The sequence below is a fragment of the Aythya ferina genome (genome assembly GCF_964211825.1).
Source record: "Aythya ferina genome assembly, chromosome: 25".
Lineage (NCBI taxonomy): Eukaryota > Metazoa > Chordata > Aves > Anseriformes > Anatidae > Aythya > Aythya ferina.
The window spans coordinates 4,242,012-4,267,777 of NC_140323.1; the positions used below are offsets into that span (position 1 = coordinate 4,242,012).

The following is a 25,766-nucleotide window of genomic DNA, read 5'->3' on the forward strand; positions in this document are numbered from 1 at the left end:
GCCCCGGGGCCCCACACCTGCTCCGGCCCCAGGGACGGGGCGAGCCGGAGGCGATGGGCGCAGGCGAGGGGGTTTCTGCCGGAGCCAGGAGCAGCAGCAGCCACGGCTGCTGAGCTTGGCCATGAATTATGCATGATGCTGCGAGTCGCTCTGCCTCTCTGACTGGTCCTTGGACTGTGGCAAGTGAGGTAAAGGCAGAAGGAAAAAAAAAATAATGATAAAAAAAAAAAAAAAACACCCTCTCCAGGGACCGGCGTGGTGGTTGGCAGCGAGCGAGGGAGCGCGCACGCAAGGAGGGAGGAGAGGGAGGAGCACATCCTAATGCAGAGATGCTGCAGTGGCTTTGGGCGCACACAGCCACGCTCGGGCAGGCAGCACCGAGCTCTGCCTCGCAGCACAGGCTCCGGAGGCAGCGGGGCCCCGCTCTGCCCTGGCTCATGCACAAGCGGAGGAGTCGCACGAGGTAAGAGCGTCTCCATCCTTTCCTCCAGCCGCCCCCGGAGGAAGGAGGCCGCGGATTTTTGGGCTCCGTTTTCCAGCCCGGCCAATTCTCCTCCGGCACCCGCGGTCGGGAGAAGCGGCCGCATCCTGCTGGGTCCCACGCGGGGCCGGGGAAGGCGAGAGCGCGGGGTGGGCTCGGGCGTTTCTCGCCATGCGATGGTTCCGCAGGAGCGACGCAGGCTCTGCCTGAGCTGGAGAGGAGCCGGGGGTGGAGTTGGGAGGAAACGGGGGGGGCTACGGCGGTGTCACTTGTGGCAGGGGCTGAGCCGAGCGAGATCGGCACGGAAATAGCCGTTCTGGAGCAGGTCGGGGATTATTAGTTATTAATTAGTGCAGTTGCGCCTTCCCTGGTGCGCTCTGGCCGGTGGCACTTCGGAGAGCCCGGCTCGCTCGGCTGCTGCGTCTGGGGGGGGGTCGGAGGGGGGCTGCAAAGCTCCGGCTGCACAAAACTCCTCCAGAGCGGCGCAGCCCGAGGAGACGAGCTTCCTCCTCAGGCAGGGAGCATGAGGATGAGCGTGGTGTCCCAAATCCCCCCCCCCACCGCCTCCCACGAGGGCTGCAGATCTCGGGTGGGGTGGGAGCTCTGCTCTGGGCACAGGGGGTGTCGCTGCGATCGAGGCTGGCTGGGGATTTGCAGCTGGAAGCAGGGGGGCTCAGTGCAAAGTCACAGACAGAAGCTCACCCATGGCTGGGAGCACCCAGCAGGGTTTGATGTGTCTCCTTCCCCACTCAGGGCTGGCTGGGGGGGCTCCCGGTCCCTGTTTTAAACTTCCTGAGCTCCCCCTCCCTCTGCACCCCATCCACACCAATCTCTCCCTGCTCCCCCAAGGCTTGCACCCCTCCCACGAGCCTCGGCGTTGCATTCCTGAGACTGTAATCTCCCTAAAGAAACACTGGTTGCTTTGAGAGGGGAGGCAGCAGCTTCTATCCGAGGGCTGGGAACAACCCGAGCCTTCCCCAGCAGCAGGCTTTGGCCAGACCCACAGCTCCTGCTCCTCCCAGGCCACCTCCAGGCACATCCACGAGGAGCTCGCAGGACACAAAGCTGAAGCACGAGATTTAGGAGCAGGTTTGCAGCCCCAGGGGAACCTCCCAAGGCCGTGTATTTGGCAGCAAACCGTGGAAAGCCATCTTCTCATGCACGGTCCCTGACTTCTCAGCACCTCAGTAGAGGCAGAAGTGTGCCTGCCACCCTCTAGGGCAGCTCAGGATCCCAGGGGTAGGGGAAAATCAGACCAGGGCACCACACGCACCCCAGAGCTGGGGGATACCTTGCTGAGCACCCTGCTTGGGGCAGCGAGGGAAGGCAGAGGTGTGACTGTGCCTGACAGCAGCACCTGCACAACCACAACCCCAAAAGCTGCCTGCTTTGCTAGCACAGCTCCCAAACTTTCTAGAAATAACCACACTTTCCAGGGAGAGGCGAGGAGGGTCCGTGCCCGAGGGAAGATGCCAAGGTTGTGCTCAGCCCAGCCGCGTGCCCTCCCCAGAGCACGACTACAAGGGACTGAGACAAAGGAACCGCAGGGCTCCTCTGCCTCACCTGATCCATTACTGCCCAGCACAGCAACCACCACTTCGGTCGCTGGAAGTCATTCTGCAGAGAATTTCATAGCCTGTAGGATTATTGCCTCTGCAGGCTTACCACAAGCAAATTGTGGAAAGCAGAACCCAGCCGTGGCAGTGAGGGGGCATCCCTAGCTTTATGGAAAGTGCTCTGAGGGTTTCCCTTGAAGGTGCTGGGCACAAAGCGAGCCCCTGCAGCCACCTGCCAAGGGGAGAAGCAGCTCAGGTAACACTGCCTGCCATCTCCCTACACAGCTGAGGGCATTTCTCTCCTTCCTGACCACATCAGGCTTCCCAGGGATGAGGAACCGAAGCTGAACCCCGTGTTGGTCAGGGGCACCCAGGGATGGCACCAAAGCCCAGACACACAGGAGGAGGTAACGGGCTTCCTTAGAGTCCTTTAGGAGTCAGGCAGTGCAGGTGGAAGGGAAGAAACATGACCAAAACCTGCCCTAACGAGCGCTCTCAGGCTCCTTCTAGATCAGCTAACCAAATCTAACTCATTTTGGGGTTTCCAGACACTACATGGCTCTGGGTACCTGGTGAGCTGTAGACAGGGACCAGGTGTCTTGGCAGGCAAGGAAGCAAGGTCAAACCTCAAGCTATAAAAAGCTGTTTCCTTGAACCCAAAACGTGTTACCGTTCCTCCCCTCCTTCCCCTTTGACACACGCCCTTAGTCCCATTGCCACAACACAGCTGTAGGGTCCAGGACCTTACCAGAGGGACCTTCAACATGACCCCGATGTAGATGCCCCAAGAGCTCAGTGAGTGCAGGAGTTATTCCTGCTGAGCAGCCTACGTCCTAAATTACCCTGTGTCATTTCTTGCACACCCAGCCGAGCTGTCAGTCCCACAGCAGAGCTGTAAAAGCAGGGAGCCCCTGCTCAGGAAGGGAAGTGGGACATGTGTTCTGTGCGGGTTCTTGCTTGTTTTTATAAGGCAGAGAGCAGCTTGGCACTAGCTGGAGAGGCTGAATGTTAAGCAACACTTTAACAGAGACAGATGAGAAGGTTGAACATAAGGATGCTGCTCTCAGAGGAGCAGGATGAACGCAGCATCGTTACAGGGGAGATCCCAAGCTTCCCCCAGGAGCTCAGAGGGAGAGGATCCTGGCGCCGTGTCACCACCTCCCCAGCATCCCCATCACCCCGGCACAAACACCGAGCAGTGCAGCAGGGCCAAGGAGCTCTGTGGGGCTGGGACAGGCGCACGGTGCCTTGTAGGGCCCTTTCTGTCCCTTGCTCCAGCCTCTCCTGGGGTCCAGCTCTCACCAAGTGACTTACAAGACAGCGAGGGGATAGGCTCGGGCGCAGGTAGGCAGCTATTTATATCGGTGCCACATCAAAGAGCTGCTGCCGGTGACGCCACGGCAGCACTGACAGCACGAAGTGGGTGAGTTCGTGAGGCTGACGGGGCTGAGGATGTCCCGGGGCTGTGCGTGCTCAGTGGGTGGTGCTGTGCTCTGATATAGGGAAGGGAAACCTGAGATCTGAAGCTTTATTTTGGGGAAGCTTTAGTATGGGGTGACTGCGGCAGCAGGCACAGGGCACAAACACATCCCGACCCCACTCCCATCCCCTCTGCCAGGACAATCAGGCCTCTAATCTGCTGTAACCCCAGCCCAACAACCCGCATTTCCTACACAAAGATGCTGCAGGGTTGCACCCCACTGCACTTACGCCGTGGTTTGCCATACCACGGATTTGCTCCTCCATAAGGAGCACCAAATACCTTGAACTTGAGCGACCACACTCAGCACATTAACAAGCATCTCAAGCAGACATCATCTCTCCAACACCCACGTGCTAAACTGGAGTCACTTGTGGCCTTGTTTTCAAAGTCTTTGAGCATCCTTCCAGCTGCTATCGACTCAGGCTATCGATTGAAATACCAGTCTTCGGGGAGAGCTTAGGAGCCGCATGCTGGCGGCCTCGGTCGAACACCACGCTCACGTCCAGCTCGAGGGGAAATCCAGCAAGATTTCTTCCTCCCCGCCCTCGGCTGCTGCCTGGGGCCGGTGCAAGGAGCTCTGCTGGCTGCTTGCACGGGGCTGCTTTGCTTCCCCACGCACTGAGCTTGCCCCTGTGGCAGCTCAGGGTTAAGCCACAGCAGCTCCAGCCCCCAGGATTTATCCAGGGGTGATTGCAGCAAAGCAGGGGCTCAGAGTTTGGGGCTGGATTTCCAAGCACCCCAAGGCTCTGGGGTGATTATAGCCAGAGATATGATCTGGTCCAATTGAAAAAAAAAAAAAAAAAACCAAAAAACTCACTGTGAAGCTCAGGTTTTTAACTCCAGCTGCCTGACACACCAGAAGAGCAGGAAAAAGCATTTGTTTGGGGGCACGCATAGCGCTGGCTGGTGTATGGCAATTAGATTTCACCGTGCCAGCCACTCCGGTCCCAAAGCCATTACCCCTCAGCCGTGTGCCTGCACGCAGCCGTGTCTCCACATGCTCCCAATCAACGCCTCCTGACCAAAAGCAGATCCCTGCTTTGTCCTCTGCACAAAGAGAGGATGAGCTGTGCACGAGCACCAGGCTCTGCCTGCTGGACAGGGGCTGAACTAAAGAGAACTCCCACTGAGACCCTCTTACATCGGGGTGCCGTGACCTGCGGTGCACACAAAGGCACCGTCCAATTATTCAGGGAAAAAGGAGTTAAACACAGAAAACAGTGCTTGAACACCGCTGGGATCCCATCAGGAACTCCTGCTGTTCCCTGCCCCGGGCTGAGCAGCACTAGATGGGTTTATCCCATCCCCAGGTGACAATAATCCTTCCCCCGGCGTTAGCAGGAGCCGCACGCTGGGCAGCCCCACGCCGGAGCAGCTCCTGCACCCCACAGCGGCGCCTTCCCTATTCAGACTTTTCTCCCAACTTTTTCAGGGTGTTTGGCACCCAGCTGAGCTTCTGCTCCGAGCTCCTCAAGAGCAGAAGCTGCTGATCAAACACTGATCCTGATCAATTTGTTATAATTAACCAATGATAATCAGGCACAGCAGCGCAGCCCAAGGGCAGGCACAGCACCCACCTCGTGTCCCCCAGCTCTGGAAAGCAGCTGCCCAAAGCCTTTCCTCCCTGAGCAGAGGGCACAAAACCTCCTCCGAGCCACAGCACCGAGGTTATTAAATGAAACCAGAGCACTAGAACAGTTACTGATCCTTCCCCATGGCACCTTACCCCCAAAAAACTTTGTACAAACCCAGGTACCCCCACAGGTGCACGTACCCACAGCAGCCACCTCATTTACCGTGTAGGCTGCACAGTTGGGGGTTATTTTAGGTGCCCCCATGCACACGTGAGGCTCTTTCCTCCACTCATCTCCCAGACCAGATCCTACAGCCAACTGTACCACCCAAAAAGTTGCCTTCGGGGTTGCCCCACGCCTCGGAGCCCCAGCCCTGTGAGGGGAGCAGGGCAGCACCTCTCCAAACGCGGGTGCCAGGGGGAGAAGCGCCTTGGTTTCCATGGATGTGGTGATTCAGAATCACTCCAGATGTAAATCAGCTCGTGGTGCACTGCTCCGAGCCCTGCAGCACTGCTGCATGAGGGGGGAACCACAGCTCCCAGCCCACGGAGCAAAAAGCAACAGGAACCAAGACCCCAACAAACCCAAACCCCATCCCCAAGCCTCAGAGATGCCCAGTTTGGGGGCCCAGCAACCACAACTAACTCTTCCTCCAGCCCCAAGCAAAGCTGTTTGCAGGCTGCACTACCTTTTTTCTTTTTTTTCCTGCTCACCTTAGTTTCCAAAAGCATAACACGGCCGAGGCAGCAGCTCCGGGGGACGGGCAGGATGCTGGGGCTGCTCTCAGGGCATGGACACGAGCGCGGACACCACACCAGGGGAGCTCGGGCTCCCCAGCCACATCAAGTGGGTAACCCAAGCTGCCACCCTACAGCACCCACTCTCTTCCTCTAAAGCCCCAAGCACCCCCAAAATGTCTTTCTTTTATCTGCTTTCCTCTCCTACCTCCTTCCAGCACGTTCTCCAGCCTCTGTGCTGAGCCAAGAGGGCAGAGCTCAGCCCTCTGTGCAATTACACTAACGAGGGCTGATGGCAACCGCTCACACCTGGGGGCACGGGGCCAGCCAGGCTCTTCACCCCCGACCTCTGGGGGCTCGGGATCAGCCTCCAAGCCCCCCCTGCTCCCCGCATGGCAGCTCTCAGCTCCGTGGGGAGCTCCACAGGGAGAGGGACTGAGCTCGGGGCCCCTCTCCCTCTGCCTCCAGCCGTTCCCCTCGTCCCCATGAACATCTCAGCCGTGCACCTCGCTTCCCCTGCCCACAGCACGGGCACAAATCTTGGCTGAGGCTCGGCTGAAGGCACCTGGCTCCATCCACCCCACCTGGGTGCGAGTTCCCAGTCTGCAGGTGCCACCTTCAGCCCTTCCCCAGGTAGAAGGAGCCGGGCTGGGCGCTGCAGAGCATGCGCTGACCCCAAACCTTCACCCTTTGTGCTAACACCGCAGCCCAGGGGGCAACGAGAAATGCATCCAGCCCCTGAAATCCCCCACGGGGCTGCCAAACCCCTCTGGGGGTGCTTTGGCCACCGGGCGTTGGGGACTTCCCTGCTTAGGATTGTTGTGGGATGGCGTCTGGATTTCTGCTGCCGCATGTCCTGGGGCCGCCAGGTTGGCAACCCCAGCAGATTGTCAGCCCCGAGAAGCTCAGGAAAGGCTGAATCCGGAGCTGGCACCGAAATCTGCCTCTCCTGAGCACAGCCGGGTTGTACAGGAGGACAGACCCATTCCGATAAAACCACTTCCAGCTTGCTGAAACACGCTGTTCTGGAGGTGGACAAAATGTACCTAACAGTGGGCAGGTTTTGCAGCTCAGCCTCCAGCCAAGACGAGCAGTGTGCCTTTCCCAGCCTCAGAGACGCTCCTTAGTGAAAGGGACGTTCAGAGCGCAGGACAAACCGCATCGCTGCCCCTCCGGAGCTCTCCGGCATCGGGAAACGTTGGAGCAGCCCCGCTTACACCCCACTGCTCCTCTCACACCCGTGGGGGATTAAATGGCACTCGTTGATCCCGGTAACACGTTGCACTGAGGCTGTGCTGGCCGTGCCAGCTCTTGCTGAAGGCCAGCTCCCAGTGACAGCGGGGAGGTGGCGGTGCCAGCGCTGTGCCCCACGCCAGGGCTCGGTGCTCAGCATCCATCGATGCTCCTCCAGAGCCAGGAGCGGTGCCGAGCGAGCCCAGGATGAGGCAGCACCTCCTCTCCCAGGGGCTCCGGGGGATTCGAACTCTCTCAGCAGCTCTTTCCTGAGAGCTCTGCCTCCCTGATAATGGATCGCGCGCGGCTCCCAGGGGCTCCAGCGGAGAGTGCTAATGCAGCCCCTGCACATGTTTCCTGGTGTGCCCATGCCTCCCTTGCTGCTGGAGGTATTAATGACAGCATCCATTAGCGGGGCTGACAGATCCCCTTTCAGTACAACAGCAGGCTCTCAAGTGACTGTCAAAATACCCTGCGAAGAGGGGAAAGAACAGGTCCCCGCGGGCCCTCTCCTAATTAAGGACGGGCAGCGGGACCGAGGGATCAGATGCAAAGTGCACGGCCGCGCTCGGGAGAAGTTCGGAGTCAGGTGCAGGAAAGGAGGCCGGGGGCAGTGCCTGGGGATGCCCCAGGGCGTGCAGCACGACTCAGACTCAGCACCGCAGCCCCAGATGTGCTCCTGCAGCGCCAGGGCCCCCGGCAGCGTTGGCTCGCGGCACAAGGGCACTACAACAACCAGGGGTGTGCAAAGAGCCTGGGAGGGATGTTTGGTCCAGCCTCTAGCTGCAAACAGATACAACCTCAGCACTCGTAGACATGACTCTGTTCTCTCTCACTCTCCTGTGATGCGGACAACGTCTGGAGCTCTCCCTGGGTATCGCTTTCCTAATTTTTACAAAGGTCCCCACCTGTATCAGTTCCTCGCAGCACCCACGTCTGAGCGTGCAGGAGCCTGGAGAGGCAGAGGTAGCGCACACGAGGAAGCAAGGAAAGAAAATGTGCAAATCGGGAATCGGAGTAGATGGGGAGGTCCGGGCTGAAAGAGGCGAGCCGCAAAGCCAGCTGCAGAAGTGGGGAACAAAGCTGTAGTTTACCCAATAAATAATTGATCTAGAACTAATTAAATAATTCAGATCAGCTTAATTCTTACAAGTAACAGCTTTGCTCAGCCGCAGGGAAGGAAGCCGCAGGGGGAGGCTGTCACAGCAGCCCTTCTCTCCCTGCCCAGGACGGGGCTCCTGAAGGAGCTGACACCTGGGAGAAGCGGGATGCGATTTGCTCCCCCTCACACACAGCCCCTGCATTTCACACAGCACCCTTCCCCTCTTCATCTCGGATTTGCTTTAAAAGAGAGAGGAAAAGTGAGACGAGGAGCTGGGACTGAAACGACTCGAGCAGGAGGCTGCTGCTCGTCCCAGGGCGCTTAGGACGGGCGCACAAACACACGAGGGGGAAGCAGCCACGGAGGGGGGGGACACCAGGAAACAATGAGGCAGTGTTAGCTGAAAGGCCGCGGGTTCAGGACGCCGTTTGGGGCATGATTCCCGGTGCCATCGAGTGATTTCATAGGGCTGACTCACTCCGGGGCAGCTGGCACAAACCGTGCTCCGTCCCCAAACCCTCCCCTCTGCCACCCCGTGACTGCCCCTGCTTTGGGGCAGGGTTTTCCTTGCCCAGCTGCGGCGTGCGCCGAGCACCGGCCCTATTTTGGGGTCTGTGCTGCAGGAGGTGTTTGGCCGGAGCGTGAGCTGGCGGGGGCAGGCTGGGCTCTGCTCCCCTTGGGCCAGCTCCAGCCCAAGCACGGGCAAATCGAGGAGGATGCGGGATGCCGTCTCCTCCCTTTAAAGTGTGGGTAGCACGATCTTATTCAGGCGAGGATTCAGAGCCCAGGTGGCTCCCCCAGCCCCCAGAGCCACGAAGCAAACGCAGAACCGTCCCCGTGTTTGCTCGGGTGCATCTCAAGGGCTACTAGCAGCGAGCAGGGCACTGGATTTTGGGGAGCAGTGATGCTCGCCGTGTCCCACGGGCCAGAAAAAAGGCAGCCCTAGCCACGGGGGGCGAGGAGCAGCCCGGCCTGCTTCGGGCAGGCAGATGGGCAGGGAGCGAGGGGAAGCGGCACCAGCTGGAGCTGGGGGGAAGGAGAGCTCGCAGCCCGGCTCCTGGCAGCGCCGCCGGCTGGGGAGAGCACCAGGGAACGCGGGGCTCCTCCGTGCCTTACTTCAGATGCCGTTGTTCACAAAAAGGGGGGGAGATAAGATGCAAAAGCACCGCGGCGCCTTTGTCAGGACTGCAAGGAAAGGGGTGCGCACGCTGAAGCTGCTCCTGCGGTGTTTTTAGCCAGGAGGGCACACACGGCCCAGCTGGGGTTGTCCACGCTGGCTGCAGGGACACGGGGCTGCCCAAACAGCTCTGGTTTGGTTTTGGATGCTTTTGAGAAAGAGCCTGGAAATCAGGAGAATGAGGAGGGGGCCGGAAAACACCCCTCCACCTACTGATGTGCCCCCCACGGCACCAGAGATGCCTCGGTGCTCCTTTATCTCATCTTAGCTATTCAAATGCTTTTTACTTTGAAGAAAGGCAGGAAATTACCCAGCAGGTGGGCACCTCGCTGGGCACCCCCCTGCTCCCCCAGCACCCCCGGGAGCCTGCAGCGATGAGCTGGGTCCCCCCCGAGCTCTCCAGAGCAGGGGAGCGGCTTGGGGCAGGCAGGATGCCCGCAGGCAGCCACAGCCTGCCTGGAGAGAGTCAACTCGAGACGACTTTCTGACAAAATAACAAGAAGAGATTCTTTCTCCCTTCTCCCCCCAGTACCCTGCATGCTTCTGGCTTTTTTTTAAGTTGAAAAATATGCTAAGAAAGCATTAGTTTTGGAGGAGGGAGGAAGAAGAGCGGATGGTAAGGGGAGGAGGTGGAGGGGGAATAATTTCCCAAGGAAAAAAGCTCCTTCAGACCTCTGCATTCCTCACCAGGAAAAGACACCCTGGTGCCGGGCCCGTGGGGACGTGCAGCTGGACACGGGGTCCTTGGGGAGCCACAGAAGCCCGCAGACAATCGCTGTGTTTCTCTTTTAGGGCCGCTGTCCCCGCTCGCCCGTAGAGACACGGCCACAGGGGCCACAACCCGGCCGGAGGCGCAGGATGGGAGGCGCCGTGGGATTTGTCTGCGCGTCCCTGGCTGTCGTCACCTGCGTGGGTAAGAGCAGCCCCTGGCCCCTCTGGGCTGGAGCTGTCGTGGGGTGGCCGAGAGGGGCTCAGCAGGGTGCTCAGACCCTGTAGGGGGTCCCGAATGGGACACAACCCCGGGCACACGATGCAGTGGTGCTTTGCTCACCGGGCACGAACCTCTCCATGCTCAGCTTTCGTGGCTGCGGCACTGCCTGTGCCTCCCAGGTGGTTTTTGTAGCCAGGGAACGTGTCTGTGGTCGCCCAGCTTTGTTCCCTCGGCTTCACTCTGGCCTCTGCACCGGGATGAATTCTTTCTGCCAGCAGAGCTCGCTCGCGGTGAAGCTGCTTCCCCTCCTGGTTCTTCTAGGGGTGCCTCTTCTGCCCTGCCCCGGCTGCAAAGATTCTCCCATTTGGCATCCGCTGGGGACCGTTCCTGGATCTTGGGGAGTCTCAGGCTACATTTTGAAGGCCCCTTTTCAGCAGGGAGATGTTTCATTTCAGACAGCTGAGAATTAGATAATGTCTTCAAGCTAATTCATCATCCCAGGAAGAGACTGCTTGGCTGTCTTTATAAATATCTGATTACCTTTTAATGTTCTGTGGGTCCCAGAGGAGGAAAAGGGAGGGGTGGCTGCCCTAGATTGGGAGGCAATTAGCCTGTTTGGAAATCACTCTGACCCAAATCTGGTAGAGGCTGCAAGACGGAGCTGGGCTCTCCCATTAACCAGCTGAGTTCCTACAACTTGCTCCAAGCTGAGCCCATAAAAAGCGGCTCGCTGCAAAACCCTGCGAGGGTTGTTTTCTCTCGACCTTTGGCTGATGATGCCATGGATCTCGGGAACCAGCTGGGACAGAGAAATCCTCACTGGAAACATGAGCGAGGGACCAGGGACCGAATAATGGCAGCTCGAGATGAGGCTCAAGGAAACCCTCTGGAGAGGGTGAGGTCAGAACCCAAAAGCTCCAGGCTGGGTTGGTAACACCCCCCGTGCCTCTGCTCATCCCCAAAACAATGACTTCCCGAGGATGCAAAGAGGTTTAAAGCTTACAGTGAATAGAAAGGTGTCTAATGAATTATTAGGGAAGTCTAAAGATCTCTCTGGCCTTTCTTCATTCATTAAAGGCCACAAAAAAAAAACCTTGAAGGCTACCCAAAGCGCTGTCCCTTTGTTCCTCAGAAGGCTTCTTTAAAAATAACCACTTTGATTTTGTGCACACGTGTTGTGTTCAGTCTTTCTATAAACCCAATTAATCGCCCGGCTCCCTCACGTGCCAGGCTTCGGGCTGTGGTCAGCGTGCCGGAGCTAAGGGTTTGCTGCCTGGGCTGGGCAAAAGGATTGCTGCTGCTGTGCTCGTGAACTGGAATCCATCCTGGAACACGTCCAGCTGAGACATTTCTCATTTCCTGGTCTCTGAAGCCAGCGTGGGGCTCGGCACACTGTGTTCAGCCTCCTGGACACCTGAGCCTTCCAGCTCTGGCTGCCAGCACACCCCAAACGCTAACAATAAAAGCAAGGAGCCACACGGCCAGAAACCAGCAGCTGATCAGCCTTGGAGGTGCTCAGATCTCTTTGATGATATCAATTCTCAGCTCTTAACTCTATCCTGAACCTGTAACTGCTCGGTTAGTGCTTCAGCCCGCCGCTTGTTCAGCTTCACGGGGCAGATGCAGGCAGTTCACCTCCAGCACCAGCCGGGCACCTTGGAGCCGTCCACACAAAATCATCCGGCCTCGTGGCATTGATTACACGTGAGAAAATCAATGCCCGGCTGCTGGAGTCCACAACCTTGGCAGGCAGAGAGGGACAGCAGAGGACAGCAGCGGGGTGCAGGCTCTGGGTGGAACCAGAAGGGATGGTTAGCTAAGGTGGCTTCATCGGGAAAGAGCATCCCATGAGAAGAGGCATGCTTGGGAGTGTCAGTAATATACAGATTATTTGTTAAACAGGTCGAAATTATTTATTATATGCTCCCAATTAATCTCAGAATGCAGAGCCGTTAATCCTTAATCCGTTCTCCACCACCCACCAGGACACAAGGAACACGCCACGTTCTTATTAATTCTCCATTAACTCATGATTATTTTAAGTGCCGGTCAGCAGAGAGCTATTTCCAGCTGAGACCTGCTCAGCACAGCCTCTGCTGAACCAACCGAGAGACCATTTCCAGCTTAGCCAAGCTTCTCCTTTGTGAATATAGCTACTCGAGAAGGAAAACGGCACCTACACGGATCTGGAGGGAATACAACCCTCAAAAAAACCCCACTCCTCTTATCCCAAAGATTGAGCCGCAGGCTGCAGCCCCCCTCCCGGGGTGACAGCAGGGAGCAGCAGGCTGCTGCCTGCGTGGGGTTCCCTTGCAGCAGCTCATCCACGCTGGCAGGAGCAGAGAGCCCCGGTAATTGGGCAAGGCTGGGACAGGAGGAGCAGAGGCAGGCAGCAAACAGCTGCTGGGAACCCACCGAGCCAATTAGCCGGGCCCCTCTCCCTTCTCGCCCTCGTCTCCGCACGCAGGAGCAGCAGGAACATGAGACGAACCCCGGGAGCTACAGGTACGGGGCTGCTTCCCCCGAGCCCCAGAGAGCCGAGCTGGCTGCTCCCTGCTGGAAGTTCGTCCTGCATAAAACATCACCCTGGCTGGAGTCGCTTAATTTAACCGCCGAGCGTGCTGCGTACGGTAGGGAAGGAAGCAGCTTGCTGGTTGGCACGGCGGCTTGGAGGCGGTTATTAATGCAATTACAGAGCAATGAAGGATCCTGGGGGCAGCCGAGCATCTCCTGGCTTATCGCTGCAGACCGAGGGGACCGCGCTGGGAAGCACAGAGCCTTGAGGTGGCTCCGGCCCCGCGAGGGGACAGGCGTTCCTCCAGGTGCCGGGAACAGAACATCCCGGCAGCGATTATCTCGCCGGTTGTTTTTGCAGGCAAAGATTTCCAGGCGGCTTCTGCTTTGTTCTCGCCTCTCTGCATTGTCATTTCCACGAAGCCTGCGTGGAAGGGAGCCTGCTAGGGTTTGTCTTTTATCTGAGATGCAGAAGCTGTCACCGCGGACAGCCGGCACCTCCCGGGGAAACATCGTGCCAAAGGGCAGCCTGGGCACAGCACCCCAGAAAGCGGGCAGGTTTTTAGGTTCCTCTCGTGCCTCTGCCTGAGGCAGGCTCAAGAGCAGAACCGAACCCATGTCTGAACACGAAAGCAGCAGGTTGGAGTCAAACCGAGAGCAGAGGCAGGGATGGAGGGGGTCAGACCCCTGTGCAGGGAGTCAGCGGCAGAGCCGAGAGCTTACTGCGAAGATCCAGGCTTCTCTCTCCTCCCTCGTCCTGGAGGACAAAGGAGGAACCGAGCAGCCAAGGTCTGTGCCGAGCAGACAGCAGCACGTCCTCGCTGCCAGGACCAACGAGGGCACCCAGGCATTCCCAGCCCCAGCCCCGTCTGTGCAGGGCTGTGCGAGAGGCGTGTGCCAGCGCTCCTCCGTGTGCTCAGCTTCCAGCACGTCTGCTCCCCGTGGCGCAGCAGAGTCGGTGTGAGATGCTCGCTGCGAGGCACACACGGTCTGCCCCAGCCCTGCTTGGGGCTGGGCTGCAGCGACAGATGGGCTGCGACTTGCACCTTGCTCCCTCTTTTATTCTACATCGAGTTCTGATGCCGCCAGGGACACCCTACGCAACCAAACATCGGGATTTTTAGAGAAAGCTCAGTTTTGCTCAGCTGCTTTCCCCTCCCTTGCAGTTTGGTGCCAAGCCCAGAGTAGCAGCAGGACCTACGGGCCCGTGTTCGAGGAGCAGCCTGCCCACACCCTCTTCCCTGAAGGCTCGGCAGAAGAGAAAGTGACGCTGGCTTGTCGAGCAAGAGCCAGTCCTCCTGCGACCTACAGGTGAGCTCGCCTGTTCTCAGACACCAAGTCTGAACCTCTGCGTGGTTAAACACGGCGAGAACGGGTGTCTATAAGCTCCTGTGGAGACGTTCTGGAGAAGTGAGCATGGCTCTGGCAGGTTGGCACTAAAACACAAAGGGAGCAGGGTGTGTTGAAACCAGAAACTGTCCCAGGAGGAGTCCTGGAGGTCTGGTCGGCAGTGCAGGGCTCGGTAACACCCGCACCTGAACCCAGCCCGAGGTGGCAAAATCCCAGCAGAGCTCCTCAGATAATGCTGAGATTGAAGCTCTGGCACTGGGAGAGTTTTGCCCATCAAAGGGCTCCAGCCCAGTGGTCCCAGCAGAGATGGGGCTGCTCCCTGCTGAGGAATGGCCAAGCCAAGGCCAAAGCCTCTCCCCATTCTGTACCAGGACTAGGACACAACCATGAGCTCCGTTTTCTCTTCTCCACTTTCACATAAAGCAGATCACCACGCAGGAACGAGCCTCCTTATCTACACACGGTGTGCCTCGCCCCCAGGTCCCAGCCACAAATCTAACTCCAATCCCAACACCACAGCTGGAAGAACGAACGAGCACAGCTCCCTGTACTCATTTTCCCCTCTCTCTGCATGCTCCTGGCAGGTGGAAGATGAACGGCACGGAGCTGAAGATGGAGCCAGATTCCCGTTACCGGCTGGTTGCAGGCGACCTGGTGATAAGCAACCCCGTAAAAGCCAAGGACGCCGGCTCCTACCAGTGCGTGGCCTCGAACTCCAGGGGCACGGTGGTGAGCAGGGAAGCCTCCCTGCGCTTTGGCTGTAAGTCCCATGTTTGTCCCCACGAGGTAAATGAAACGCAGCCATGGTGACACTGGGGTGAACTGAGCTCCCCCCGTACCCCGTTAATAAAGGCTGGAGGGGAGCTCTCCTGTACCTGGTACCAGCAGCGGCACTTGGAGAGGTCCCCAGGCGCTTCCTATGGCCGAGGAGGTGCCGTAGGAATCCGATAAAATAAAGAGGAGATCAAATAAAGGCCAGGTTTCACTCTGCGTGTTTAGTTTTGCAGGAATTCTCTGCCGAAGAGCGAGACCCCGTGAAGATTACGGAAGGCTGGGGAGTGATGTTCGCCTGCAGCCCCCCGCCCCATTACCCAGGTAAGGGCGGCGGGGCCAGGGCCAGGGGAAGAGACGGGACAGAGCGAGCAGCTCCCAGACATGGGACTCGCTCCTTGGTTTCTGGGGGAATTTTAGGGAAGCGGTATTTTTTCAATTCAGACTCCATAAAGCAACAAAGCGGAGATAAGACTAAGCACGGGGAGAAAATAAGTGCCATCCAAGGAGCAGTTTCTGGGCTAGAAAACGGCCTGCTTGGCTTAATCCCATCCGAGAGGACGCTGGCAACGCGTGCAGTTCGCTCCTTTCTCTGCTCCCCACAGGCTTGTCCTACCGATGGCTTCTGAACGAGTTTCCCAACTTCATCCCAGCCGACGGAAGGCGTTTCGTCTCTCAGACCACAGGAAACCTTTACATCGCCAAGACGGAGGCTTCCGACCTGGGGAACTACTCGTGCTTTGCCACCAGCCACATCGACTTCATCACCAAGAGCGTTTTCAGCAAGTTCTCCCGGCTCAGCCTGGCTGCAGAGGGTCAGTGCTCCTGGAGTGTCCTACGAGGGCTGGGTGAAATGCAAAAATTAACAAACTGCCTCAAAGCACACGGGCTCCACGAGGCCCTAAGCACTCACCCACCAGACTCTCGGGGGAGTTTAAGAGCTTATGAAAACAATAATTGGCTGGAGCCTGGGGGAAGCAGCCCTCTCGTATGGCTTTGCTGCTATTGCTGCCACCAGTGGGGTCGTTCTGTTTGTCTGTAAAATAGAAATGGCACCAGGAACAGCCTGGGCAGGCTCCTGTACCCCTGGAACCGCGGGTGACTTTCTGCCTTTGGTGACCTCACAGAGGTGCAGCTAAAGAGACCTCTCGGTCAGAGGAAAGGGAGTTAAGTAGTAGAAAATCAAGGAGAAATGGTCTTGAGGTGCTGTACATGGAGGTTTTTAGAGTCCTTAGCAGAAGCTCTTTTAAAAGGAAAATGAAACTTAGCCTCTGCCCACCCACAAATTACCCGTACCCATGAAGGTTCTTCAAAGCAGTGAAACCTTGCAGGTCTCTTTGCCCTCTAAGACCTCACGCGTGCGGTTTTGAAGCCATCCAGAACTCCTCACCAGTGCCTTCCTTTTAACAGACGCCAGGCAGTATGCACCCAGCATAAAAGCCAGGTTTCCTGCGGACACCTACGCTCTGGCCGGGCAGATGGTGACTTTGGAGTGCTTTGCCTTTGGAAAGTGAGTGCAGCAACCGCTTCGCTCGGGGAGGGGAGGGCATCACAGCCCCTGTCTGAGGGATATAGGCCAGGAGGGGGAATAGCAGGAGGGATGGAGGGGTGAAACCAAGCTGTCCTGCTGGCCGAGGCCCAGCTGGGCTGGGAGCTGGCTGACCAGGGCTGGAGTCACACCACACTGCACAGCGCGGGCAGCCTGCTGCACCAGAGCCCAGGGCTGGGCTTCACCGGATTTGCTTTCCCGTAGCCCCGTTCCTCGGATAAAGTGGAGGAAGCTGGACGGTTCGCAGGCCTCCAAGTGGATCTCCAGCGAGCCCCTCCTGCAGATCCAGGACGTTGGCTTTGAGGATGAAGGCACTTACGAGTGTGAGGCTGAAAACATCAAAGGGAGGGACACCTACCAGGGCCGCATCATCATTCAAGGTAAGGCAGACAAACCCCACGCTGTACAGGGCACAGTGAGATGGCCCGGGCAGCAGAGTGAACCCCTGGGAGAGGAACTCCTGCCTTGTATCAGCCCCAGCTAAACCCATCGCAAAGCCCTGACAAAGGCTATTGCAAGCACAGAGACCTCTTAACTTGGCCTAAAATAATTGTAGCAAAAATGAGGTAACCAGGAACGGGAGCGCAGTGTTAGTAAAAGCAGATTTGGCTCTCGCCCAAAGTCTTCTCCACGCCTGGGCTCTTTTCACAAGGGTTAGGGCTTGGAGCTATTCATCAGACCTAGACAAGCTGCAAACTTAACGTGGTTCTCCCAGTCCGAATCCGGTTGTTCCTGAAGGTCAGGAATGGCTGCGTTTATTCTTAGGAAGAGAAATCACGCTATTCTTCCTCAGACCTGGCTTCTGCCATAATTCCGTGCAGCCCACATGCACAGCAGCAGCCAGACCCATGGAGGACTCAGCCTTGCGTCGCTGCACAAAAGGCAAAAGGCTGTTCCCATGGTGAAACGCGCCGCGATAAATACATCTGCCAGCGGAGATGACACAATGAGCGTCCTTCTGCCTGCCTGGCACGGCGCGCCTCTCATCTGATCCTCTTGGCTCTGCCACCCTCTCTTGCTCCTTTGCAGCTCAGCCGGAGTGGCTGAAGGTGATCACGGACACGGAAGCCGACATCGGGTCCGACCTGCGCTGGAGCTGCGCGGCGGCCGGCAAACCCCGGCCGGCGGTGCGTTGGCTGCGGGACGGGCAGCCACTCACCTCCCAGGTACCAGCACGGGCAGCAGCAACTCCTCCGTGCGCCCCAGGCCTCGCAGTACCGAAGCTGCTGCTCCACACTTCGAGCCCCTTCTGCCTCGCTGCAAATCCATCTCGACCCCCCCGGTTTATCACCCCTCTTCCATGCGCCCCCATGAGGCTGCAAAGCGATGGCATGGTCCTTACCCGCAGCAGGTTCCTCCTCCCGTCTCGCTGCCATCCCAGCCATTGTTTCATGCAGCTGCAGGAGCTCGTGGCCAGTTCTCGGGGCGGATAAGTAGCACCTTGGACTTGCCGCTGTATGACCTGCAAGCTGCTGCTCAGGCACTCAGAAGTCTCAGCAGGCAGCACAGGGATGCGTGGTGCCGGCTGGACGCAAAAAAAAAAAACGGCCCACGTTTTCTCCCGCAGAAAACCAGGCTGGCTCCAAACTGCCACACGAGTCTGTAATGAAGCTCAGCCCTGAACACACGAGGCCTGAGTTCCGTTTTTGTTTTTCTCATCTAATGGGTTCGTCCTCTCGTTTGCCTGTACAGAACCGCATCGAAGTGAGCGGTGGAGAGCTGAGATTTTCCAAGCTAGTCCTGGAGGACTCTGGCATGTATCAGTGTGTGGCTGAGAACAAGCATGGCACGGTATATGCAAGTGCTGAATTAACAGTGCAAGGTAATTTCTCATTCCCCAGTGCTCTGGGTTTCAATGGGACACTGAAGCATTTTAGATCTTTTCCTGATATACTCTGCTGGCAATCTCAGTGAGATGAGAGCAGACAAATCCTGCTTCACTCACCATTGAAATGTAGCTGCTGGCTCAGCAAGACGCTCTACAAGCCCTTAACATTTGAATCTCCTGTAAGCTCAGTACTGCTGAAAGAGCACAAGGACATCTGTTTAGCTACAGAAAGTGTACAGGACAGACAGCAGCACGACCTGCTCCCTCCCATCACACAACCTTCCCCTTTTGGGGAGGAAAGATGTCAGAAAAAGAGCTCGGTATCCATCCTGACTGCTTAGATGGATGGGGACTGGAACCGGGCTGAGGCCAAACTTGTTCCACATGAGTCTGACAGTTTAATTCCTTATGGGCATTAACACTAGAGACAAACTAAAGGCCCTAAGCTGCAATTATTTAACGTTAATGCACGGCAATGCACCAAATTAAGCCCGATTCCAGGAGGAGTTTCAGGCAAGCTGGGTGTCTGTACTTACACCAGGGGATTTTGGTCGGGACACTGAAGGGAACATCCTCTACATTTTCAGAAGCAGCTGTTCTTGTGCCTCTCAAAGACCTTGCACTGGTTAGGGTCACACTGCCATCGCTCAGTACGACGCGTGCCACCTAGCACCTGCCTTGGCAGGCGTCTGACAGCCGGCAGCAGAGGAATCGCGCCTTCATCCCGCTCCAGATACTGCCATGCTTTGTTACCAGGCCATCTAACAACAAATCAATACCTAGCTACACGGCAGTTAAAATGCTTACAGAGCAGGGTTTTTCTAATCATTCCTTAATCCTCTGTTTTCCCCCCCGTAGCCTTAGCACCAGATTTTAGACTAAACCCAGTGAAACGACTGATACCTGCAGCCCGAAGCGGGAAGGTCATCATCCCGTGCCAACCGAGAGCAGCACCAAAAGCCACTGTGCTCTGGACCAAAGGGACTGAACTTCTGATCAACAGTAGCAGGTAGCAGCACAGAGTACCCACAAACCATAGCTAAAATCACTTTTTTTCTTGCCAGAAGACTGGACTCGATGATCCAAGTGTGCTGCTACATCCCTCGACACACACGCTTTGTTGTTCTAGTTCCTTCTTTAAAAAACCTCTTCCATAGTATTTGTGGTCCTGTCTCTATCATCATTTTGTCCGAAACCAACAAGAGCTGGAAAGTGTTTGGCAGGGGTAGAGTGAACAGGCTTTTTAACCTTCTTTCTTGTTATGGTTCTTCTTCATTTCCAGGGTGACTATTACCGCAGACGGCACCTTGATCCTGCAGAACATAAGCAAATCTGATGAGGGGAAGTATACCTGCTTTGCTGAGAATTTCATGGGCAAAGCCAACAGCACGGGAATCCTCTCCGTTCGAGGTAGAGATGTTTGGCTTGACTTGGGGTCAATCAAGCAGGAAACACCTAAGAATGCCACAATGTGAATTAAAGCTTATTTCTCCTCTCTTTACACCCCCAAAAGCAGTACGGTGCTCAGGGAATCAGAAACATTTCAGCCTGTACAGCAGCAAAGCTTCTGCCTGACCCACCAAATCACACCTACCACCAACTGGTCCTTGGGAAAAGCATTTCTAATTTCCATTCACTCTAATCCCTTATCTTCCTCTGACAAAACCACAGCCAGCTCCTGTTAGAGAGGGACGACGTCAGTTTAGGAAGTGTTAGATCATTTGGATGCTCCACCCCGTTAACGTAACTCTGGCACACGGAGGCCACTTGCAGCTAACAGCCCTCCCTCCTCTTTCCCTGCAGATGCCACCAAAATCACGTTGGCACCATCTAGCGCCGACATCAACGTCGGTGAGAACCTCACCCTGCAATGCCACGCGTCCCACGATCCAACCATGGACCTGACTTTCACCTGGTCGCTGGATGATTTCCCCATCGACTTCGACAAGTCGGAGGGGCACTACCGGCGCGCCAGCGTGGTGAGTAGAAAGGGGAATTGTGTGCCACCAACGAGGTCGTGGCACTAACACCAGCCTCTTCGTTTGCACGTCAGATGCCGGGTTGAGATGGGGCACGTTCAAACGCTTTCCCCACCGTGTCTCCTCTTCCCCACGCAGAAGGAAGCCGTCGGGGACCTCACCATCCTCAACACGCAGCTGAAGCACTCGGGGCGGTACACGTGCACAGCCCAGACAGTCGTGGACAGCGCTTCGGAGTCAGCCACGCTGACTGTCAGAGGTAATTTCCCTGCTCCTTGCTAGCCTGAAGCAGCAGCACGGTGCTTGCAGGGATCGGCTTGCTCCTCCCTTGCAGTCACGTCGTGATCTCACTTTTGAATTAGATGGTGAAGTCTTGGCAGCTTTAAAAGAACCCAAATCTGAGGTGACACTTCCCAGGCTACAGAAAATAAAGGAAAAGAAGGGCTTGATTTTAATTTATGACGTGCAGAATAGAAAGAGCAATAAGCCTCCAAATCGCTGGCATCTTAGTAACTCGTCTGTCCCCACCATCCCAGGACCTCCAGGCCCCCCCGGGGGCGTGGTGGTGAGAGACATCGGTGACACCAGTGTCCAGCTGAGCTGGAGCCGCGGCTTTGACAACCACAGCCCCATCGCCAGGTACCTGGTGGAGGCCCGGACCCTGCTCTCCAACAAGTGGAAGCAGATGCGCACCAGTAAGTGTCCTGGGGCAGCAGCAGCAGCGTGGTCCCTGCTGGTCGGGCTCAGGGACGCCAGCTCCCTGCCGAGTCCTTGCTCCGTGCTCGCACGCTGCCCACTCGCTCTGGTCGCTCCCCTCTCGTGTTATTGGATTATATAGATCCTGTAAACATTGAGGGCAACGCCGAGACAGCCCAGGTGGTGAACCTCATCCCCTGGATGGATTACGAGTTTCGGGTCCTAGCGAGCAACATTCTGGGAGTCGGGGAGCCGAGCTTACCCTCCAGCAAAATCCGCACCAAAGAAGCAGGTACGTGCAGATATGCTCGGAGGAGGAAAGGGGAATCAGAGGCACCTACCCTACACGCCAGAAGGGGAAGGCTGGCTTGCAACAACCCCCGGGCCCCGGCAATTAGTCTTCTCCTTGAGTGCTCCTAGAGGTGAACCCACCATGAAATTTTCTGCCTTTCTGCCCGTTTACACATCAAAGACAAAGCAGTGCCAGAACTGGCAGCCAGCCTCCCCAGCCTTAGTTACAATATATTAAACCGTTATAAATCCTAGCTTCAAATGCTGTGCAGTCTGGGCAGCAAAGCTTAGAAGAGGACGAGAGCCCTACTATATATATCACAGAGCACAACTGTGCAAACACGAGATAAATTTCCCAGCTGTGCATGTTGATTCTATCTTCTGTAGCTCGAACACATAAGCAGAAGGGATGTAAGACCAGCAGGAGAAGTGCTCTCAACATAATGAACGCATATTAACTCCTTTCTAATTTAAGCTCTCTCACATCTCCCTGCTTTTGAGCTTGATTCTCATCCCCTCTTAGAAGTGCTAGCTACAAATAAGCACACCAGGGACTAACCAGTGTCCAAGACCTCGTTGCCACAGACATCTGAAACATTTACAGCTTAAAAAAGGAGACCAGCACTTTTCTAATGAGCTGTCAAAGCCTGGCTGCTCCCTGTCTTTGTGCTTGTCTTCCCCGCTATCCTTTTTTTACCCAACCTGCGCTGTCTGCTTTTGTTTGGGGCCGTGACAGCACCCACTGTGGCACCATCTGGGCTCGGCGGCGGCGGAGGGGCTCCCAACGAGCTTATCATCAACTGGACGGTAAGTCAGCGCCGCTCCGGCCTCGGAGGCTGGGAGAGGGCCAGGGGGAGGAGCACGAGGCATTTCTCCGGGGAAATCAGTGCTGCAACACAACTGCCACGTGCGCTCGTGCCAAACACCGCGTGTAGTGGCAGCCCCAAAGCCTTGCCCGTTTGAATGGGATCTGCACAGGGGTGTGAGTGCCCAGCCCCTTTCCACGCTCCTTTCTCTTTCCGACCCCTCGCAGCCCACACTACGGGACTACCAGAACGGGGACGGCTTCGGCTACATCTTGTCCTTTCGCAAGAAGGGCACCCAGGGGTGGCTCACCGCACGGGTGCCTCACGCAGAGTCCCTGCACTACGTGTACCGCAACGAGAGCATCGGGCCCTACACCCCCTTCGAAGTGAAGATCAAAGCATACAACAGGAAAGGAGAGGGCCCCGAGAGCCTCACTGCCATCGTGTACTCTGCAGAAGAAGGTAAGGAGGGCTGCGGTGGCTCTGAGCTCACAGCTCCTCGCCTGAGCAGCCACGGTGTCGGAGCTCCCCGGTGGGAGAGGTTTCTTTTGCTCAAGGAGCAGCTGGTAGCAAAGCGTCGAATTTATCTCGTACTTCAAGTACCCAGATAGATGTTTCCCTCAGCACACCCCTGACCGTACACCGAGAGCAGACAGAGATCTTCACAGCCTGCAGCTGTGGGTCTCCTTGACCTACTAAGTCCCTAAATCCCTTCCCTGTTCTTTGCTCCGTACACACAATGCCAGCTGTCAGGCTGCGAGTTATCAGTGCTGCAGGCGAATCCCTCCTTTCAGTACACCGAATACGCTGCCCTGAGGTGGAAGGAGGCTTTTATTCCCTTTTTGTGTCTTTTTCAGAACCAAAAGTGGCTCCGTCCAGAGTTACGGCCAAGGCTGTTCTGTCCTCGGAGATGGACGTGTCCTGGGAGCCGGTGGAGCAGGGAGACATGACCGGCGTGCTTCTGGGCTACGAGGTGCCAGACTGCCCTGGGAACAAGGGATGCTGAGAGGCACAGGGAGGGCCCAGCAAGGGAAATTCCCCCAGGCTAAGCAAGATGAAAGGAAACAGCATTTTGTTTCCAAAGACGGGATAACGGGATAAGGGATAACGGGATAAGGGATAACGGGATAATGACAGTGTGAGGCTCTTATGGGGCCACTGCTAGTACTCTTAAGGGTACTTGCCTTTGCTCACAGGCTGTAACCTTCCTGCTGGGCACACGCTAGGGGAAATGCTCAGAAACAAGTACCAAAGGTGTCCAGCACTGCTCTTGGATGGAGACTTGCAGATGCCTCTACCCTTACCGAACGCTTTTCCATTTAGATCCGGTACTGGAAGGATGGCGACAAGGAGGAGGCAGCCGACAGAGTGCGAACAGCCGGGCTGGTCACATCAGCTCACGTAACTGGCCTAAACCCCAACACGAAATACCACGTCTCGGTCAGAGCTTACAACCGAGCTGGGACCGGGCCCCCCAGCCCTTCTACCAACGTCACGACCACAAAGCCACGTGAGTGAGCCCTGAGCACCTCCAGCCCCAGCATCCTACTCTCCCCATCAGCTGTTTCCTCCAGTGGACCCCCAGTGATCAACAAATCGATTAGCTTTTACCTCTCGGTGCCCTAAAGCCATTTCAGCTGGTCAATAGAACAGCTCCCTGCACGTCCTCAGATCAGCCTTGCGCTCTGAGATCCGTGCTCAGAGTCACAGTCATAAAGAAATACCTTGAGCCCTGCAGGGAGAAAACATCATTTGATACCAACAGCACCTAGAAAAAAAATATATATACCGTGTTTTTCCTTCTCTTCTGCAAGAACATTGTACATTTTGCTGGGATACTTCCCATTACGCCAACCAGGGTGTTGCCAGCAGCCCTATCAGTCAGAGTCCCAGGAGATTCCTGCAGGCAGCACAAGCTCCTCCTCGCCCCTCGCCTTGCTGAATCTGCCTCCTTTTGTGTCTCTTAGCTCCGAGGAGGCCACCTGGCAACATCTCCTGGACTTTTTTGGGGTCTACGGTCAGCATCAAGTGGGACCCCGTGGTGGCACACACGGATGAGTCTGCGGTTACGGGGTACAAGGTACTGCAGCGCGCAGCCGGCCTCTTACACGTGGCCCCGTGGGAATCGTGGTGAACACACAAACTTCTCCCAACAGATGCTCTACCGGCAGGATTCCCACTCCGCTCCCACGCTGTACCTGGCCAGCAAGAGCCGGATCGACATCCCGGTCCCTGAAGATTTCACTCACGCCTTCGTGCAGATCCGGGTGACGGGGCCCGGGGGAGATGGGGTCCCCGCTGAAGTTCACATCCTGCGGAACAGCGGTACGTACACCTCTCTGACCACACGTACCCCGTGCACTGCTTACAGGGCACGTCCCAGACCACCAAAAAACAAGCCCAGTTCACCTGCAGGACTGCCTCCTGGGGATGATGATCTCCTGCCAGGGCTCTTTGACAAGCGATGACTTTGTCACCGCTCCTCCCCGCCACGGCCAACGCAGCACAGCAGCACCGTAATGTTTTAAAATCCCCCTTTTCCCCTTCAGGAGCTCAGGGAACACCTTGCCCTGGTGTTTTATGTCAAATCTCTGGAACCGATCTGTGGTTCCCTTTGGTTGTTCGCTTAAAGGAACTTCTGAAGCGTCCCTCTCCAGCACCGCATCAAGTAACCTCCCTCCAGACTCCGAGCAACCTTTTAGTCTGATCTGACCCCAGAATTAACACTTACTGCTAAAGCCCTGTAGTCCCCCACTCCCACCCAAATCACACTGCCTAAGAGTGAAATCCTGACTCCTCTTATGTGCCCCCAGTCTCAGCCCAGCCCCAGCTTTTGGCACTGCAACCACCAGGTTGCTCCTTCCCTGCTCCCTTTCTTTCAGGGACGAGTATGATGGTGGAGGACTCGGTGACGAGGCCGGTGCCGCACGCTGTCATCGTCGCCAACTCGCTCGTAATGCTGGCCCTGATCGGCTACCTGGAGCTCTGATGGTGGCCAGCGCAGCCGAGGACTCCTGGCCACGCTTCCTCCCAAGGCAGCGGGGAACTGCTCCATTTTGGGCTGCTGAAACTTCATGTTTGTGTCCCAGCAGCTTCACAGAGAAAGGATTTGACAACGATGTTTTAAGGGAGGAAGAAAAGAAACGGCTTTTTTTTTTTCTTTGGAGGAACACAAGATTTCATACAAGACATGGGTCTTTAACCAAGCAAAGGTTTTTTAAAGAACTGAGTAAAACAAGGAATTCCACGTGAATTCTGACAGCCAACTGCCCCACACACTGTATCGAGTAGGTTTTCTGCCTTATGAAGCCATGTACTAAAATACTCAGACTGCTAAACTTGACTTTTTTTTTTTTTTTTAATACGTACAGTGTATTTGTGGGAGGGGAAAGGGAGGACGGGGACTGAGGATTTCAAAGTGAATTTCAGGATTTCAGCATGTTCCACACCAATCCCCATCACAGCCATTTCCAATGAATTAGGGGACGGGATCATTTCCCCCGTAACAGGAGCCAAATTCTGCAGCAACCAGCCCAAGGAGATAAAGCCACGAGAGAAATCCATCTCTGCCCCATCCCGAGGAGATGGGTGAACACAGAGCTTAGATGGTGAGGATCTTTTTTTATGCCACTGGTGTTAACTTGCAGCCCCAGCCTACTGTTTGTATCAACTGCCTTGCTGTGAGGTGCAATGCTCAATGTTATCCAT

At 56.4% G+C, this 25,766-nt stretch overlaps 1 protein-coding gene across 1 annotated transcript; it reads left to right on the top strand.

Annotated features, from left to right (window-relative positions):
* Positions 1–337: 337 nt before the first annotated feature.
* CNTN2 (contactin 2) lies at positions 338–25,396 on the top strand. Its single transcript, XM_084497617.1, has 23 exons — positions 338–463; positions 10,136–10,256; positions 13,955–14,099; positions 14,723–14,898; positions 15,138–15,233; positions 15,515–15,724; positions 16,320–16,419; positions 16,663–16,838; positions 17,488–17,624; positions 18,151–18,280; positions 19,145–19,295; positions 19,569–19,696; positions 20,090–20,265; positions 20,404–20,524; positions 20,802–20,960; positions 21,104–21,253; positions 21,989–22,059; positions 22,286–22,520; positions 22,916–23,031; positions 23,382–23,568; positions 24,026–24,138; positions 24,215–24,383; positions 24,941–25,396. The coding sequence occupies exons 2-23, from the start codon at positions 10,202–10,204 to the stop codon at positions 25,045–25,047; spliced, it is 3,108 nt and encodes a 1,035-aa protein (XP_084353743.1). The 5' UTR covers positions 338–463; positions 10,136–10,201; the 3' UTR covers positions 25,048–25,396.
* Positions 25,397–25,766: the final 370 nt, after the last annotated feature.